The sequence below is a fragment of the Rana temporaria genome, chromosome 8, assembly GCF_905171775.1.
Source record: "Rana temporaria chromosome 8, aRanTem1.1, whole genome shotgun sequence".
NCBI lineage: Eukaryota > Metazoa > Chordata > Amphibia > Anura > Ranidae > Rana > Rana temporaria.
This window is the reverse complement of record NC_053496.1, coordinates 105,352,335-105,373,443: the sequence shown is the minus strand read 5'-3', so window position 1 is coordinate 105,373,443 and position 21,109 is coordinate 105,352,335. Positions and strand designations below refer to the sequence as shown.

The 21,109-nt window shown below is 40.5% G+C and overlaps 1 protein-coding gene across 6 annotated transcripts in view; it reads right to left on the bottom strand.

Moving 5' to 3' along the window:
• COL13A1 (collagen type XIII alpha 1 chain) overlaps positions 1–21,109 on the bottom strand; it is a 352,395-nt gene that overhangs the window by 64,623 nt on the left and 266,663 nt on the right. For 4 of the 6 annotated variants that reach the window (XM_040320468.1, XM_040320470.1, XM_040320469.1 and 1 more), the window contains one exon: positions 12,021–12,065. The exons of the other annotated variants lie outside the window; for them this stretch is intronic. In XM_040320468.1, coding sequence (XP_040176402.1) covers positions 12,021–12,065 — 45 coding nt within the window. The remainder of the gene's footprint in view (positions 1–12,020; positions 12,066–21,109) is intronic. 6 annotated transcript variants of the gene reach the window in all.

Genomic DNA, 21,109 nt, shown 5'->3' with positions numbered 1-21,109 from the left:
TCGGCGTAAGCCAGCGTAGGTGGAAGTGGGCGTGAGCCATGCTAATGAGGCATGACCCCATGCAAATGATGGGGCAAGCGCCATAGAAGTACTTAAAATGAACGGCGCATGTGCCGTCCTGTGGCCGCATCCCTGTGCGCATGCTCAGAATCACGTCGGAACGACTCCCTAAGATACGACGGATCACTGCCTACGACGTGAATGTAACCTACACCCAGCCTTATTCACGTACAACGTAAACGACAAAAGATACGACGGCTTGTGTTCCCTGGTCCATACCTTTGCATGAGTTGCGCCTCCTATATGGGGAATAACTTTACGCCGAACGTACGACTTACGCAAACCGCGTATATTATGCGCCAGGCGCAAGTACGTTAGTGGATCGGCGTATCTCCCTCATTTGCATATGTGCATAGAAAATCAATGGGAGCGGCAAATGAGCCCAGCGTAAATATGCGCCCACGATACGCCGGCGTAGGAAAGTTACGTCGGTCAGATGAAGCCTATTTTCAGGTGTATCTCAGTTTATGGGCACGGCGCATAGATATGACGGCGCATACTTACACTTACGCGGCGTATCTCGAGATATGTCGGCGTAAGTGCTTTGTGAATCCGGGCCTCTGTGTTTGGGTTTGTGTACATGCTCCTGCCTACATGTCTAACTTTGACATGTGATTGTGTCCATACAGCCGCTGTGTGTGCATCCACTTCTACGGGCTGCCTGCATGTAGCTCCACAGTAAATGCACATGTATTGGCCAGTGGCTCTGGATGGAGGATGGGCTTAATCATCCATCTCAATGAGCCCTTAACCTGCACTAGTAAGCAGCTAAATACAGATAAAATACAAATATGAGAGCAGATTAAATTGCCAAAGGACTTGTATTTCTGTCCATTCAATTCTGGAATTTACACTACTGTTCCACACAGCACAGTCCTGTCTGGCAGGGCAGGAGTAGTGAAATTGTTCTGATGTAGTTTCAGTCTTCAGTTAACTCCTTGGCACTGAGCGACCACATATTTGCGTGCATTAGTGCTCCCGGCACAGTTACCGGCGCCTGGTGGAAAACTCTTGATTACTGCACGCTATCGGGAGATTTCCGATCACATGACCTAAAGCCCCGCCCCCCAGCATGTAAAACCTCCTAAGGGTCTGGCCCCCCTCCGACTTCAAGGGGTTAAAGAACTTCTACCCACCTTCACCTTGTGACTAGACAGTGAAAGAAGAAGCAGCACATTGATGAGCTCATCCCTCTGTGACTACAAATTTTATTTTTGTTTGGGTGGAAAGCAGCAAAAATGTAATGCAGCTTGAATGATTTCACAATGGGGTCCACTATACTATCCCAATATTATACTGAACTTCTAACAGTAACAAAATAAAAACAAAATCGGTTCCAGTGATTTTTTTTATTTTTGCTTCATATGCCAAGGATTAATTTTCCCGGGTAGAACAGTAAAAATCACTGTATACAGTTGGAGATATACACATGTAATTTTCGGTGTCACTATTCTAGCTGTAGTAGAATATAAAAGCTGATAATAAAATCCTTTCTTTTGTACAATACAGAATAACAGCTAGATGAACTAAAGATCGAGTAACAAAATCTGGAGAATATTGTCTCCAATTGGGTTTTAATGTTCCAGACAAAAAAATAAATAAAAAATTGATTTGCTGCTCTTTTATAAGACCATGTCCCCTAGTACCCCATTACTCATTTATTTTCCCGCACCGGCAAAATGATGGCTGTAATTGGATAGATTGGTTTCCATGGCAACATTGACACTTTCCTTTCCTCCAGTTTTTATAAATCACTCCCATTGTGCTGACAACACACTTAAATGTGTGTTCTAACTGTGCTAGCCGAGAGTAGGGCACACAAGTACATGTTAACATTTACAGCTAATCAATTACAATATATGACGTCAGCTAGTTCTGCACTGAATTTCTTCAATGTTATATTGGCCATATGTATAATATAGAATTTAATCATCATTGATGCTTATACCTTAGGAAAGCTTTAAACATCACTGATGTTTATATCTCTAAAGTAGTTATGATAAATGTACATTAAAATGTGAGCCAAAGTATTTTTCCAATATTATAAATCAATTCCAACACAAAGGTCAGCCTTTATTACCATAGTGAAATATCGGAGTTCTGTATTATCAAATGACAGTCCAAAAGGAGATTAAACAATGGCATCTGTGTACTTAAAAAACCTCTTAAATCATTGTGTACTGTATGGATTTATGTGAGTCTATGACAAATGCAGACATCCCTTGATAAGTACTGTAACATACTAGCAGTTACCAGATTTCAAATCAATCTGTACAGTGGTTACCATATAAACTGACAATTTAAAACCTGAATACAGTCATTTAAAAGATGAATGGTTTTCTCCTTTATAACTATTAGCGCTGGAGGAAGAAAATTACCTTAATCCAAGCTACATCTGTTCCTGGATAACCCTAACCAAGGAAATCAGGAACACATTTTACCCCAATTAATACATGTTTATAGTGCTGACAATAAAGCTTGAGGGCTTTTTGTTATACAGTCTTTCTGGGGCCAGGGGGGAGAATTAAGTGTACAGACATGGCAAAACTTTTTTCCTAATTTTATTTAATTTTGTTTATTGAGTGTAGAAATACAAAGTCTATGCTAATAGGCATTTAAACACATCATAATAAAAAATGTCGCTAGCCCAGTGACCTTGCTTGCCTTTTAAATATCCAGTTGGGTTGAAGGGTTTATTGTACATTATACAAATCTATTTAGGATGATACCACACAAACACTTTTATGAGCTCTTGAGCTTCAAAAACCATGATGTCCATCCGTATGTTGAACTAAACTATTTTATGGCAATAGTGTAGGGGTCACCTACTCACTGGAGGTCTGCTGAGTGCGGCTGAGCTTGCACCCTCAGTGTCACTAAGGCCGCGTACACACCATCGGTCCAAACCGATGAAAACGGACCGAAGTTCAGTTTCATCGGTCCAAACCGTCCGTGTGTACGCCCCATCGGTCTTTTGTCCTTCGGACAAAAGTTAGAGAACTTGCTTTAAAATCGAACCGATGGACCGCTGACCGATAGGTCCAAACCGATGGTTAGTACACAAAAGCATCGGTTCAAAACCCGCGCATGCTCAGAATCAAGTCGACGCATGCTTGGAAGCATTGAACTTAGTTTTTTCCAGCACGTCGTGTGTTTTACGTCACCGCGTTCTGACCCAATCGGTTTTTGGAATGATGGTGTGTACGCACATCAGACCATCAGGCCACTTCAGCGGTGAACCGATGAAAACGGTCCGTCGGACCATTCTCAACGGATGGACCGATCGTGTGTACGCGGCCTAAGTCTTGGCCACAGGGCTTGCAGTAGTTGGGTAGGGAGCTCAGTATTGCAGAGCCTTTGGTTTTACCTGCACCATAGGCATGCACACAGGGTGTGCCTGGGGTGCCCAGGCACACTCTAATCGCTCCATGCGCATTAGTGTTATCGCTCTGTGTAGCAACAGAAACATGGGAAAGATCTCCCTCTTACCGGCTCTGTCATAAGAGAAGTGTTTATGCTCTTCTCTTTCACTGTGCCGACAGGGAGATCAATATTCCGTGGTCATATATATGTAGACACATACACATGCGTGTGTGTTTGAGCTTACGTGTGCACACCCTAATGCAATAGGCTGTGCACACCTATGATCTGCACTAATGATGGAGTGTCCCATGGACACTTCAGCCTCAGTGCCAACCCCTGCAGTGTCTCTCTGAGTGCCGCCTGAGATAGCCTCTTCAAAGGACCTCATTGGAGGCACGGACCTGACTGGTGGAGGCTACAAGCCGCTGTCATCATCATACATCGCCAACTCTTGTCACTATCAAAAAGAAAATGTCTGGCCTTACACTAATTGTCTAGGGAAATTATTACTAATAAATGCAGATCTTTAGTAGGTATGACTATAAAGGAGTTTTAGAGCATTATAGCTGCTAAGCAGACTGTTTTAACCACTTCAGCCCCAGAAGGATTTACCCCCTTTCTGACCAGAGCAATCTTTACGATACGGCACTGCGTCGCTTTAACTAACAATTGCACGGTCATGCGACGTTGCACCCTAACAAAATTTACGTCCTTTTTTTCCCCCACAAATGGAGCTTTCTTTTGGTGGTATTTGATCAACCCCTGAGTTTTTTTATTTTGGGCGCTATAAATAAAAATATGCGAAAATTTGGAAAAAAAGCAATATCTTAAACTTTTTGCTATAATAAATATCCCCAAAAAATATAAAAAAAATATTTTCATTTAGTTTAGGCCGATACGTATTCTTCTAAATATTTTTGGTAAAAAAAATCACAATAACCTATATTGATTGATTTGCCCAAAAGTTTTAGCATCTACAAAATAGGGGATAGATTTATGGCATTTTTATTATATATATTTGTTTTACTAGTAATGGCGGTGATCTGCAATTTTTATCATGACTGCTACAATATGGCAGACACATCGGACACTTTTGACACTATTATGGGACCATTGCCATTTACACAGCGATCACTGCTATAAAAATGCACCGATTACTGTGTAAATGACACTAGCAGGGAATGGGTTAAACTGTGGGTGGGGGTAGGCTACCACTGACATGACAGAGATCACTGCTCCCAATGACAGGGAGCAGGAGCTCTTTGTCATGTCACTAGGCAGAACAGGGAAATGCCTTGTATGCATCTCCTTGTTCTGCCTCTCCGCATTACGATTGCTGGGCTGCCTGCGGACATCGAGTTCCGGCATGGTCACAGAGAACGCGGCGGGCGCGAGCTGTGCTGCAAATTAAAGGGGACATACAGGTACGCCCATTTGCCCACCACTGCCATTGTGCCGACATATATCGGCGTGCAGCAGTCAGCAAGTGGTTAAAGAGTCCACCCAACACTAGGACTGGATTCACAATGTTGAGTTAAGCATTACTACAACGTGGCATTACCACGTGCTCATTATCACACGTGGCAGCCCATTTGAAGGACTGCCTCCACTGCTGCTCAGCAACTGCTGTCAAGTTGTTCCTCCATGAATAGAGTTTAATACTGGTTTTAATATGGCTCTGATAAACAAGGAGTGGTATTGCCCCTGAAACATGTTGGCTCTTTTTATATGACTTTTTTTTTATCAACAATTGAAATTATCTTGGACACTTGTATCTGATTTTAGCCTGGTGCTCCTTTTTGTATTTTTGTCATTTAAATTAATGGGCTGCCCTTATATAATGCAAATTAGCCTATGTGCTAAATGCACTGCAAAGCTTAAATTTGGTTCTTAGATATTAGTTTTGGATTAACACTGACAACTTAAATTACAGGTCATCTTTCCCATATTTCTCTGGGGCTTTGGAAGGGAGATCATTCCAAATCCTTAAGAAACTGAGGTCTTAAAAATATGGCCTCAGATAGGCCAGGCAGGAGTGTCTGGCTCCATCCACTACTTTCCTTATGGGAATGAATGATAATTTGTTGTTGATTGATAATGTATGCATATTTTTCAACTAAATTAAATGGTCACGCCCAATCAACATTAATCTCAAACAAATGAATTCCTATTACAGCACAGGTTTGAATGTTGTATATCTCCTGCCAAAAACGCACATCTTGTATCTATATATAACTGTTGGCATGGTAAACAAATATTAGAAATATGAGCATCTTTTGCACATTATTACCTATTTTTTCTCATTAGTAACTGCAAAAAATATTTAACATCTAGGCCAATTTAATGTGTTGTGGCAAAATCCAATATGGATACTTTTTATGTAAGAAACAGATAAAATGACCTTACAAATTAAATACAATTAGGCAGACAAGATTTACAAAAAGGTAAAAATATCATGTACTGGCATTCTTAAATGCTAATGTTGATGGTAAAACCCAACCATCCATTTGTTTGAACTCTGCCTGCTTCAAGCTTACGTTACACCAAGTGAAACAGAAATTCTTAACAGAACCTGCAGGGTTCATAGAATGTGCATTGGTGTCAGTCAGTTGTAGCAAACAAAGTAATAATGACATTTTGTAAAATAGCTCCAACGGGGGGTTTCACGGAGATCCACTAACTTAATAGTAATGGAGAGACCTCCATCTAGATCTGTTTGAACAGACTACAAGGTTGGCGTATATTGACTTTATAAGCACCACATCAAGCATATTTCTTCAAAATATGTGTGCTGATTTTATGTAGGATTTTATATCGGTGCATAATAAAGAAATTACATGGTTTATTAAACAAACATGATGTGATGCCTATAAAGTGCATATATGCCAACCTTGTAGTCTAATTGTACCAGACAAAGTACTGGCAGAGCACAAGGGACTATTAGGTTGGGTCTAAATGCCCATTGACACAAGCTAAAACTAAAGCAATCTTAGAATAATGACTAAACTAACTGCTGGCAAAACCATTGCAAAGGTTTCAAAGCACAAATATCTATCATCTGCCAAGTTACCAGAAGGAGGGATATGCTTGTATCTCTATTTCAGGTTCTTCAGAATTTATTTACAGTTCTTTGTGGTGTCTTTTATTAAGGGTAATATAAGGGTTAGTACGGTGCTGCCACAGAATGGGCTATGGTACTTTTGTAGGTCAAAAGAAACAAAGGTAATTCTAAGCTTATATTGGGGCAACATTGTACCATATTTCAGAATACAGACGATCTTTCTATACAATCACACATTTCATTTAGATACATGTTTTATTTTATTATTTTATCAGAAAATTTTGGTTTTATGTTTTTTTTTTTTTATAATACTGTCCACACAACATTTATGGTTTTATGCAGGAAATTTATTAGGTGTGAAGTCTTACTAAAAGTTGGCCATACGTGCATCAAAATGTAACTGGTTCATCAAGGGTCAGCAAAATTTTGATCCATGTATGGTGAACAGAAATCGACTTGCTAATTCATTTCTGTCAAACCTCCTTGTTGGAAGATTTACACTCAATCAGCACTGCAGGCAATAGACTGCAGCGCTGATTAGTGTATTCTGATGGCAGGGGTGTGTCCCTGCTGTCAGAATACATAGACACAGCGGGCAAGGATGTCCCCATCCACCTTGAATGTGTGAAAAAAGAAAAAAGAGTATTCTGTGGACAGCTTAAAGTCTATAAGCTTTTATTTACCCCCTCAGGGCTAGTACTTGGTCCCATTCAAATCCATCCTGTTGTTGCTAAGCAGCATGGTTACACCATTTGCCACCCGCTGTATGATAACACTGCTAGAAAGGAGACAGATTTGTGAGTGTCTCCTGTCACAAAAACTCACAAAGCCTGCGGCGCTGTGTGATCTATTTATAGAGGCTTCTAAAAATACATAAGCTTAATCACTTAACCCTCTAGTGCTAAGTGATGTTTCACTTTTAAGAATGAATGATTAGTGCTGCGGGGCTGTGTCATATACAGTAACTTAAAATAGTATTAATTCCCCTTGACATTTTCCACATTTTGTCATGTTACAACCAAAAACGTAAATGTATTTTATTGGGATTTTATGTAATAGACCAACACAAAGTTGCACATAATTGTGAAGTGGAGGAAAAATGATAAATGATAAATAAATGATGATTAACAAATAAATATCTGAAAAGTGTGGCGTGCATTTGTATTCAGCCCCCTTTACTCTGACACCCCTAACTAAAATCTAGTGGAACCAATTGCCTTCAGAAGTCACCTAATTAGTAAACAGAGTCCACCTGTGTGTAATTTAATCTCAATATAAAAGCTGTTCTGTGAAGCCCTCAGAGGTTGGTTAGAGAATCTTAGTAAACAAACAGCATCAAGAAGGCCAATGAACACACCAGACAGGTCAGGGATAAAGTTGTGAAGTAGTTTAAAGAAGGGTTAAATTATAAAAAAAAAAGTATTCCAAGCTTTGAACATCTCACTGAGCACTGTTCAATCCATCATCAGAAAATGGAAAGAGTATGGCACATCTGAAAACCTACCAAGACATGACCGTCCACCTAAACTGACAGGCCGGGCAAGGAGAGCATTAATCAGAGAAGCAGCCAAGAGGCCCGTGGTAACTCTGGAGGAACTGCAGAGATCCACAGCTCAGGTGGGAGAATCTGTCCACAGGACAACTGGCCTTTATGGAAAAGTGACATAAGAAAGCCATAAGATATCCCGTTTATAGTTTGCGAGAAGCTATGTGGAGGACACAGCAAATGTGGAAAAAATGCTTTGGTCAGATGAGACCAAAATTCCACTTTTTGGCCTAAAAGCAAAATGCTATGTGTGGCGAAAAACTAACACTGCATATCACCCTGAACACACATTATGGTGGTAGCATAATGTTGTGGGGATGCCTTTCTTCAGCAGGGACAGGGAGACTGATTAGAGTTGATGGGAAGATGGATGGAGCCAAATACAGGGCAATCTTAGAAAGAAACCTGTTATGCCCTGTACACACAACCGTTTTTCCCGTCGGAATAAATTCTGATGTTTTTTCCAATGGAGTTCTGACGGAATTCCGCTCAAGCTGTCTTGCATACACTCACGGTCACACCAAATTCCAACCGTCAAGAAGTGGTGATGTACAACACTAGGATGAGCCAAGAAAAATGAAGTTCTCTATCTAAATCCGTCTGAATTCCCGACGGAAAAAGTCCGATGGGGCATACACACGGACGGAATATCCAAAGAAAAGCTTCCGTCTGACTTTTTTCGTTGGAAATTCCACTCGTGTGTACGCGGCATTAGAGTATGCCAAATACTTGCAACTGAGGCGAAGGTTCACCTTCCATCAGGAAAACCACCCTAAACATACAGCCAGAGCTACAATGGAATGGTTTAAATCAAAGCATATTTGTGTGTTAGAATGGCCCAGTCAATGTCCAGACCTAAATCCAATTGAGAATCTGTGGCAAGACTTGAAAATTTCTGTTCACAGACGCTCTCCATTAAATCTGACAGAGCTTGAGCTATTTGCAAAGGAGGGGCAAAAATGTCACTCTTCAGATGTGCAAAGCTGGTAGAGACATCCCCAAAAAGACTTGTAGCTGTAATTGCAGAGAAAGGTGGTTCTACAAAGTATTGACTCTGAATACAAATGCACACCACACTTTTCACATATTTATTTGTAAAAATTATTGAAAACCATTTATCATTTTCCTTCCACATCACAATTATGTACCACTTTGTGTTGGTCTATCACATAAAATCCCAATAAAATACATTTACGCTTTTGGTTGTAACATGACAAAATTTGGAAAATTTCAAGGGGTTTGAAAACTTTTTCGAGGCACTATACTGTACTGGACCCTACAGCGCTGATTAGTCATTCATAATATTAACCTCCCTGGCGGTATGATTCTTTCAGAAAAAACATGCTGAAAGCGGTACCATTATTTGCAAGGAAATTTGGCGTTTTATATTGTAGGTCTGTAATTTTTAGGAATAACTCACTTAAATCTGACCAAACAAGATTCTAATAGGCATCCCGGTTATGACATTTTTTTAAAAACAAAATTATAAATTATAATATAATAAATAATTATAAATAATTATAACAAATAATAATATAATTATAATAAAAATTATTCAATAATGTAATCAAATCAAAATCACTGAAATTTGCTCAGTTGCAGAATTGTTGCTGTCATTATTTTATTTTTTTTTATGACGGATTTCCCCACAAATCGCTATCGCACAATTCTGCAAGTGATTATAATTTATTATCGCTGTTTTTTAGCTGATCTAAAACTATTTCTGACATAAAGGGACACTTTTGGTTGCTATGGACAATCTACAGTTTGCAGGGAGAAAGAACAGTTTTTATTATATAAAATGACATGCATGACACAGGACAGACCACTAGGGACAAGGGGTGTGTGTTTTTTTTACATACAGTACTGTAATCTATAAGATTACAGTATACTGTATGTAAAGTGTTTGTTTACTTTTTTGAATTTGGCGCCGTTCTCCGTCCCCGTGCGTCGTAACGTCGCAGGGAACGGAGATCGGTGGTACAGGAGGACGCTGTGTGAATCGAGCGAGGTCCTGCTCGCTCACACAGCGCGGTGGCATCGCTGGATCCAGGGACAAGGTAAGTAAACCAAGCCTGTGGATCTAGCGAGGCAAGCCCGAGTCTGACTCGGGGTTACCGCTCGCAGCAGGAAAATCTAACCCCGAGTCAGACTCGGGAATACCGCCAGGCAGGTTAAAAGATTACTCAACTATGTTGGGTTGCATAGACCATCTGCTTAGAAGGAAGGGGGGTAAGTTAAAAAGAAGCTGCAGATAGATTTTACACAGCGCTGACTGATCTTTTAATATAATAAAAGAGCAGCACTGTTTATTCATAACAGTAAAAAAACAATCAGCTTAGAGAGGGAGCAGGAGTTCAGTGTTGGCTGTACCATGCCCAACAGGAATGTCCATAGTTTGGGCTTCAAACTGTGGTGGAAAATAAATAAAGCTTTTATTCTGCAAAGAGGCTGCAAACAGAACGGTAACAAGTGACATAAGCACTTGGTTCCTTGGGGAATAAATACAAGTTTACAAACAATTGTCAGAGTTATTCTTTAAATAGTTCCCCTGCCTTCCGTGCATGTGCTGTTTTTTTCCTAAAGTGGATGTAAACCTGATTCATGAAATTTGACCTAGGCACATATAGCTGCAGTTTTTTCTTACCTCTCGCCAAAGCCCTAAGTCTGGTGTCTTTCTGCTGCTCCGTTCTTCTGTTATCAGCATGATAACTTCTAACAAGTGCTCAGACAACAGAGATAACACCAGCCTGAAATTTGTGTCGGGTGGGTGCTATAAATAGATTAGCATAGAGCTGGTCTATTCACATTTCTTCCTTCTTCTGCCTATGTGGAGTGGGGGCGTGTGCCTTTCCTCCAATCAGCTGTTACACAGTGTATGCCTAGACTTCACTACCACTGCTGAACAGGAAGAGAACATTTCTAACATGAATATAACAAGAATATAGCAAGCTGAACACAGCGGATATACATGTAAAACGTATTTAGGGAGATTTGTTTCATCTCTGTGTATCATCTGATGCTGTTCACTTCACTGGGTATATGTGAGGGTTTATATCCACTTTAAGCTGCTGTGAGCTTTACTCTGCTTGGCTGACAGATAAAATCAAGGTGGGGTGATTCCAGTTGTCAACAGATAGGGACACCCATAGACCCAATCAAAACTGACAAAGAAAGAGAAGGTTAAGAAGCGTAAAAAGGGGACAAGAATCGCCTTATTTGAAGCCACATGTTCGTTTTGGTAACATGTGGCCAGTGCCAGATGTTGAGCACTTGCGCCCCAATGGTTTGCAATGATTTCCACTACAGTTAGCTGTTAAGTATTTTATCCTACTATTTTTTTTCTTTTTTTTGCAAATTAACACACAAAATGATTGCTTGTTCAAAATTGCGACTTACATGGTTCACCCCTTATATAAATGCAAAAATGTTCATTATTCCAGTATCACATGTGGGTCTATTGTATCTAATTCAGCCTTCCAGGAAGTTGGTACTGACCCACTGTCAGCATTGTAAAGCTTATGCCTATTTGTAAATCTTGTCAACTTTACAAGTACAAAAAATACAAAAACAAGTAACATTAAGTTTCCCACATATATTGGACAGTTACTAGGAATGGTTAGGGGTGAAGAAAAAGGGCAGAGGCCAGATAGAGTGGTTTAAGTGATGTATGGTTACAAAGGTGAATATGAAGGAAGGTAATGTTAAAGCAAGGGTTGGGTCATACCTCTCAACTTTCAGAAACAGAAATCGGGGGAAAGCTAAAGAAAAAGAGGACACAAGATGAAAATTAGGGTTACTGAGCCACACAGGGAGTGGAAAGTGGTCATGTGAATAGTATAACTAGTGGATGACGCCTGAGGACCAGTACACAGAGCTGGGAGGTGTGAGTAATGTAAAAAATGGGGATGCAAGGAGACAGAACAATGTTGGCAAAGAGGTACACTGGGATTCATGGGGTAACAGCTACATTTTTGCTAAAGAAGATACCTTTGTTCCATGTTTCCCTGGCATCCCGGGCATGCCTCTCTCTCCCTAAGGTTGGAAATGAGAAAAGAAAGAGAAGGGGAACGAATGAGTCCAGGCAGACTGAGTTAGTGTATGTTAAGTGTTTTGGGGAAAATAAAAGTGTTAAAAGAAGATATATGGAAAAACAGGCTGTTTAAAAACAAGGTGAAATAGCAGCCAATCAGAAATCAACTTCATAGGTTTGTCCACCTAATTATTAAAGGTTTCTGACTGGTTGGCAGTTGGCATTGGTTGGCATTGGTTACTGCACACCACTGCTGTCTTAATGTCGATTTCGATAGATTGTAGAGGGATTAGAACACTTGTGATGTTTTTTTTTTTTGCATGTCTGTGCACCTGTAAAGCCTGTACACACAATCAGATATCTGATGGAATCTAATCCGATGGATTTTTTCGTCGGATATCCGATGAAGCTGACTTTCATCAGTCTTGCCTACACACCATCAGTCAAAAATCTGACCGTGCCAAAACGCGGTGACGTAAAACACTACGACGAGCCGAAAAAAATGAAGTTCAATGCTTCCAAGAATGCGTCGACTTGATTCTGAGTATGCATGGATTTTTATTCGATGGAGTTCCACACAGACGATCAGATTTTTATATTGCTTTTTTTTCCATAGGAAAAAATTTAAACATGTTCTATTTTTTAACACCGATGGAAAAAAGGCCGATGGGGCCCACACACGATTGGTTTGTCCGATGAAAACAGTCCATCGGTCTGTTTTCATCAGACAAACCGATCGTGTGTACGCGGCTTAAGGGAGATCTACCCTCTCAATTTTTTTCCATTTACTGTTATCAATGAAAGTAGAAAACCCCAAGTTGTCACCAGAATAGGAAAGCAGCAGAAATCTTTCAATGAAGACACTAGTCCTGGTGACAACAAGGACTTTGGATGAGTTCCCTCTCACTTACTGTTTTTGCTATGGGACAGGAAGTGAGAGGAAATCTTCCTAATCTGACTAAGAGGCCAAAAAAAAAAACCCTGACATGGTTTAGAACCTCCCTTGTCTCTATCCACATGGTGTAGTGCTGCTCTATTGTCTTTTGTAGTCTTGTTATTTAGCTAGTATACCGCATTTGCATCTGATGTCACAGGACCACACAGCATGCTGAAATCTATTAACTGCTAGTTTATATGTGTCATGCGTGGTCCTAATTGTATCTATGAAACCCCATACTGGACAATCTCTGTGTACCTTACAGATAACCTGTATTGAAAAAAGGACAGGAACTGCCATTACTTTCCTCCTTTTGTTAGTAGTACTTTGGGTTCAATACTGTCAGAGTCACTGATCTAGAACATACAGGCATAACTCCAAACAGTCCCTCATTTGGAGGCACTGTCCCTCTTTGCTCCTCAGGTGTCCCTCTTTTTCGTCCCAAAAAAAATGGACTACTTAACTACTAAAAGTGTTATGCTTCGCTAAAATTTGAATTCAACTTCTAAACTGTTATTTTTTTGCATTTGTTATTTTGAAAAGCCAACATAAGGAAAAAGTAGTAGTGAAAAAAAAGTGCTTCTAGAGCATATACATTCTTCCTGACTCAAATGAACAGTGGTGTAGCAGTGGCATTTATTTGTATTTATTTAAATTTTGCCTATATAATTTTCCACTCTTACATTCTAGAACGTTAGGAGTTATGAACATGCAGTTAGTAAAATCACCTGATCTGCATATTTTATCCTACCAGTGAAAAGAGTGTTGAAGCCACTGGAGAGAAATGACACTCGAGAAACTATTTTTTTTAGAAGGTCAGCAGTGGTAACCTTCATATTCATTCCGTTTTGTGTTTTAATTCAAAGGAGTGCAATATATTCAATTTCCACAAGAGGGCAGAATGAGTCAAGAGTTTAGGGTTATCTAAAACATGGTCGCCCACAACAAGTTTTTACTGTATACGAATTGTGCATCCAAGCTTTTTAAATCTGAAATACGAAACATACTTGCAATCAGGCATCCATCAGGCATACCGAATGAATGTATAATATTACCACATTGTGAAAAACATTGTCTACCCCCTGTAGACATCTTCAGGTGTTTTCTATTTAACGGTGGCTGAGTCAGAAGTATTTTATATTCAACTCAGATTAAGTTGTTTAATTTTTGAGGTCAGCATGAAGTGTACAATAACCAAAGGCCATAACTCTAGCATTTCCGGGTAAGATCATGTGCATAAAGCATGTCATCCCCATGCAGCAGTAGCTGAAAATGTGAAGTTAGTCTAGACAATGTCAAAGAGTACATAAGTGAGTGCAGACACCACATAGTCTGAAGCGTTATAGCACTTGACAGATGTCAAATCTAAGCATGCTTTAAAAATATTGCGTTTTTAAAGGCTGACTGTATCTAAAATAGAAGCTTTATTTACAGGTGGACACTGAAGGTCTTCATCACTTATAAGCATTCAAAGTATATCTAAAATAAAAAATACTAATTTTATATATTGCAGATTTCCAGTCCTTAGAAGTGATGGCTGCAATAGTTTTCAATTTAAGAACATTAAAAGTGGAACACTACCCAAATGGGTAAGTTCCGCTTTAAATCCTTCTCCCTTCCTCATCTGCCACATTTGACATGTCATTTTGGGGGGTAGCGGGTACCTGGTTTTGAAAGGTGCCTGCTCTCACTTCCACTTAGATCGCCTAGGCAATATGAGCTGAAGTTCTCCTCTCCCCCTCCTTTCCTGCAGTTTTTAGGACACATCACAGATCCCAAAATACTGCAGGACCATTCACAAAGTGCAGCACGGCTCCCCCATGCACAGTGGGCAACCAGCTGTGAAGCTGAAAAGAGCATAGCCACCTGCCCACAGTTAGGATTCCGGAGACAGGAACCCAAAGGCTTGTGAAGAACTAGCCCAGGTGAGGACAATGCTGGATCCATGAACAGGTAAGTATCCTTTTATTAAAAGTCAGCAGCTACAGGATTTGTAGCTGCTGACTTTGATTTTTTTGTTTCCAGAGTGAACAACCGCTTTAAGAACACTTTCAGCAAGTATGAAAAATACACGTTGATCTTGACAGAGGGCTGTGACCTTGTCACTTCCTGTGAACTAAGCAATGTTTTCTTCAGTCTGTAAAAAAACTACTATCTCTCTTTTCCCATGTAATGCAGACATGTTTGAAGTACAGTCTGGGTGACAACCATGGCTCCTACAGTGGAGGAGTAAACATCTAGGGTAGGGAATGGAGGTGGCCAGTGTAGTTCCCCAAATTGGCCGCTAGATGTCACAATAATTAGACATCAGAACCCTGTAGTGAAGAATAGGCAGTGTAGGGGTTTAGGTAGATGCTAGAGGTGTCCATAGTAGGGAGTGGGGTATACCATAGATAGACAGGAAGTGCCAACCCTGTATCTGCCAGTGTGGGGCATCTTGAGTATGTGAGCTCTGTATATAGTATGTAGTCTGGCAGGAGTCCACATGGACCAAGGCATGCAAAGATGTAACTGTTGGGGTTCTAGCTTCTGGAAAGAGAAGGGCAGGATTAATGGGACTACTCCCGTCCCTGGGGAAAGGGATGTAGGACCCTGGCAAAACCCCTAAGGTATAATGGGTTGCTCCTCAATTCAGTTCTCATCTCTGCTATTTTCTGTGTGCAACTAAGCAATGTGCCATCTCCATTTCAAATGACCGCTGATAGGATGTAAATATGTAAATAAACTGTGTTCCAGTTAAAGCATTAAAAGGCTTTAATATGAACTTTTCCTTCTCCTAACCTCCAACATGGGAACATCTGCTGGAAACTAAAGAAAGTGTACCACACACAGAATGCCATAGCCATGTTGAAAGGGAATGTTGGGAGAGGGGGGCATTGTCATTAGGAGCCATTTTATTGTATGTCACCTTTTTACATAATTTTATGATAAATATGATTAATGTGATGGATGAACTGTAAAGTACTGTATGTGCTGAAAAAAAAGATGACAGCTGCTCTGTGAAAATGATATTAATTCAATTAATTAGAATACTACAAAATATACCATGCCACCATTTCAAATAATCCTTATCAATCAGTTTCCTTTAACAAATTTGCAAAATACATTTCACAGTTTTGCATTCTTCATTTAGACTTCCATTACCGCTCTCTGCATGAAATCTCAGAGCTGCAAAGGAAGTCAATGCTGGAAGGCTTCCCTCTGCCATGGACACCTGCCCAACAGACCTTACTTGTACAGGCTTGGAGAGCAGCTCATTCGCTGACTAATTCAAAGGCAACTTGAGCAGTTATTCAGGTAGCTAATATTCTCCTTATGAGACCATGCTTTATCTTGTAGCTCTAGTTTTTATTTTTAACTTCTAATATATTTTCTATTACAATAATGGGGTTGGGTGCCAGGGCCGTCTTAAAAGCATCATGGGCCCCTGGGCAAAGTAATGCCCCTACAATGATGACAGTGCAGGAAACAGACATCAAGTAGGTAGAAGGCAGACTACCTCCCCTGTGTATCTATCACTCTCAGTGCCATCATGGGGCCCCCAATTTTAGGGACAGCATGGGCTCAAGGACCAGCTGCTTTGGGGAAAGTGCAGGGGCCCCCATGCAGCTGGGTGCAGGGGCCCCATGCAGCTGGGGCCCCTGGGCAGTGCCCAGGTGTGCCCTCTCATTAAGACAGGCCTGTTGGGTGCATTCATCTTGGCATAGCTAATTAATCTCAAAGGCTACATAGTTACATAGTTGGTCATGTAGTTCATCCAATAAAATAGGAAAAGAAATCCAAAACCATACAATACACAATCCTATACCCAGAGTTGATCCAGAGGAAGACAAAAAAATAAATAAAAACCAAGCAAAGCATGATCCAATTTTCTCCAGCAGGGAAAAAAATGTCCTAATCGCCGCCCCCCCCCAGAAGCAAACAAATATTCCCTGGATTAACTTTACCTATAAATGTTAGTTAAGGTGAAAAAAACAATTAAGGTAAAAAATATAAATGTTACAGAACTACAATGTATGCAGTGCAAATAACACTAGACACATTATGAATTACCTCCTTGCCTCCCAATTCCCTGACCCTTTTCATCCCAGCTAACAAAAAAAGAATTCCTGCCATGCAGAAATACTACCCAACCTGTCCAGGGATGAAGAGTGTTTATAGGCTTGGGATTTGGCAAGCTCTCTGGTTGAGCACTTTCAAAGGGAGCAGTAGCCATATTATGGGCATAAGCCAAGTACAACCATTGTTCTTTATGTGGACACAAGTTTGCTACATAGATAGAATCTAACAAATTGCTGTGGACATAATATGCACTTTTTTTTTACTTTTGTTGTGGTTAACTATCAACTCAGATATGCTTTCTTTTTTGCAGTCTCTAGTAAACATATGGAACACCCCCTTCTAGTTTAGAGAAGGCTGCTAGGCACATTTAGTTAGCTTATCTGTAATCATAGGAGCAGGGTTTGATTGCTTTGGGCTGCTCTGGGTCTCACAGACTGCTGTTCTGCTACTTCCCCTTGTCTTCTGAATAGTTCTAGGGAGAGGGAGAGCATGACAGGCAGCCTAAATATTTATGGGTCTCCGGCCAATCTCTGGGGAGGCATTTCCCAGTAGGTGGAGGGAGAGCCAATAAATGTACTGAGCCTGGCAGCCAAGGTGCAGAGTCCCAGGATCCAAACTTCTGGGGGAGACCCCTGTGCTGGGGGCAGAGAGAGAGAGAGAGAGAGAGAGAGAGAGAGAGAGAGAGACAAAAAGGGGAAGCCTGAGGAGACACCGAGGTCCCGGGTAGGCTTTCCTGGCAGGGGAAGAAGAGAGCCTGTATCAAAGTCTGGATAGACCCAGGAGAGCATGTGTGAGAAACCTCCACTATTTTGTGACTGAATGAGTACTTGATCCTGTTACATAATAGAGAAGTGACTGATAAGTGTTTTACCTTACAACTCAATGCAGTGCAGCCAGGAGCTGTGCAAGACAGCCAGGAGTGTGCCATATTTCTTAAGTTTTCCTAGTGCAGCCAGGAGCTTTGCAATACAGTCAGGAGTTGTACATGTTCAGCCTAAGGTTGTGCAATACTGTTTATATTTTGTACAGAGCAGCCAGAAGCCTACCAGTCCTCAAGTTCTACAGTTTGGTTATCCCATGCTTCTTATCCCTATCCAAATTCATGTTCAGTAAAGCCCTATAAAGAATTCCCAAGAACATTCAGTGGAAGAATGCCAAAAATGGCATGTGCCTGGCTGTGTATGGTATGAGTGGAGGAAATAGGGACAATTATCAGTGGCTCCTGCAGGGTTAGTGCTACACATACATCATAATTGTATATGTGTTGCCATGGTGTGTACATACTCCTCAGTCCTGACCTTTACCTCCTTACCTGTCATGCATTACAATACTGTACCTTTCATAGTCCTGTGATAAAACACATGGCCATTGAGGCCCATAGTCATTTTCATTTGCAAAATTATATAAAGTCAACAGTGAAGGACTTCATAAGCAGGGAACAATGTCTTGTGGGTCTAGTGCTTTCCTAAGCTGATAGGTTCGATTCACCTCAATAAACACATACAGCCCTCAATTCCGCACAGCATGGGTAAAACGGTATATGCATTGGTGGTTAATGAATGCACAGGAGTATTTCCTTGTGAAATCCGTTGTCCATAGCTGCTCTAACTTGTGCTGTGTCTGAACAGCTCTATGTATCTTTAGTGATGAACTGGACCTGTCACTTGTTCACAAAGCCCACTGAGCTACTGAAGAAGTGCAGTGCAGTAAGGGGAGCCTGCACAGTGCAGCTCATTGCTCATCTGAAGAAACTTAATTGATTTACTGACAATTCAATTTTTACCTTCTAGGAGTGTGACATGTAAAGCATTAACTTGTCATTTTTTTGTGATGTTTGGATTGAGGCCAAGGAGAAGAACTACATTTGTGTATCATCGTACTGTCAAAGTGAACTAACTAGATTAAAGTATTTTTAAAGTCGGCATCTTCTTACAGAGATAGCTATTATAATCTTCATCTTCTAAATCCTAAATAAATCCTTCCTCATCAAATTCCAGATACTGCACTGGTGTCTAATCTTCATGATTTTTAAATAATGATGTCATCATCTGTTCAAGGTATATAGCCAAACCTCCATGGTAATTAATGATAAAATACAAAGAAAACTTCAAAAACAGCAATAGTTATATATGGATTGTAAAGGTAAAAAAACATACTCTCATCATGACTTGGATTAAGCTATTTTGGAATGTTCAAAGATATAATTTCCATGCTAGTACAAGCAGTTATAATTATCACACCTTTAAGATACCGTCTAATGTGATGTTAATAGAATTTACAAGTTTAAATGGCAGATAATAGCATATCATTTATACTTGCTGTGAGGCTATTACTCATGTCCCTGAGCAGGTATTTATCAGTTTACAGTTAGCATTTTGGTTACCTACATACAGTAAAGAAAAAACATTTTAATGATGTCTTAAGACCCCTTTCTTCATCATAGTTAGTCTAGAATGAACATTAAAGGTTTACAGTAAAACTTTGGTTTGAGAGTAACTTGGTTTGAGAGGGTTTTGCAAGACAAGCAACATTTTTTAATAACTTTTGACTTGATATACAAGCATTGTCTTGATAGAAGAGTAGAGTCATGTCACAACTGGGTATAAAAGAGAAGAGTGGCGCCTCTAAGTGTAGCAATATGGTTACATTTAAAGGGGTTGTAAAGGTACAATTTTTATTTCCTAAATAGCTTCCTTTACCTTAGTGCAGTCCTCCTTCACTTACCTCATCCTTCCATTTTGCTTTTAAAAGTCCTCATTTCTTCTGAGAAATCCTCACTTCCTGTTCTTCTGTCTGTAACTCCACACAGTAATGTGAGGCATTCTCCCTGGTGTGGAGTGTCGTGCTTGCCCCCTCCCTTGGACTACGGGAGAGTCAGGACGGCCACTAACACACAGCTCCTTTCTCTATCTGCAACGTAGAGAGCGTCCTGACTCTCCTTTACAACCCCTTTAATGAAGGTACAACATTTAGCAACATATTGCTACACTTAGAGGCACCTCTCTTCTTGCAATCACTAAACCTGTCCTTCAAAACCCTCTTCCATTCATGGAAACCCTTACCCTGCAACTACAAACAAACTTCCAGGAGACCGTCCGGATTCTACTCTGCTATAGGCCACCTGGCCCAAAATCGCAGTTTATCCCATCATTGACGGACTTTATCTCCACCTATACCCTTAACAGCAAACACCTTTTTCTGCTCAGGGACTTCAATCTCTGGGCCAACTCCCCGCAAGACCCCGTTGCCGACGCCTGCATTGATCACTTCGAAGGATTAGGGCTACAACAACTAGTATGTGGGCCCACACATGTTTCAGGTCACACACTCGATCTTATTTTCAGACAAGATCTGGAAATAAAAATCTTGGAAAATGAACCATTGCCATGGACAGATCACCATGCAATCAAATTCATTATTTCCGATTTCCCACCCTTAACTAAAACATCAAATCCAGTGATAACACACTGGACTAGATGTCAGAAGAAGCTCCACTCGGAACTCTTCAAGGCCACGTTAAGGAAAAAAATAAATACAATTCAGCCGCATCAAACGGCTGAAGAAACACTGGATTCCATAAACACAGCCCTATTACAGTCAGCCGACTTAATAGCGCTGAAACGTAAAACCCGCATCCGGAAAAATAACTCCAGCTGGTTCAACACCCAACTGGCATTACTGAAGCAAGAGCGTAGAAGGGCGGAAGCCGCCTGGAAAAGAAGCTCTTCAGATGAGAACCTCATCGTCTACAAAGCAACAACAAGAAAATACCACAAAGAAATCTTCAAAGCCAAGAAAAACTATTTTTCCGAGGCTATCAACAGCGCCCTTAATCGCCCACGCGAACTCTTCAAGTTGGTCACTCAGACCATGAATCCAGGATGTCTTGAAGCCCCCAATTCGGACTCACAAGAATTTTGCAGTGAATTGTCGGATTACTTCATTAATAAAATCGAGGGGATTCAGCAAAGTAATTCACCACAACCAGGTAAGTTCACGCTGGAACCTATCTCTATCCATGCCACAAAAAATATCATTGTTACTCTG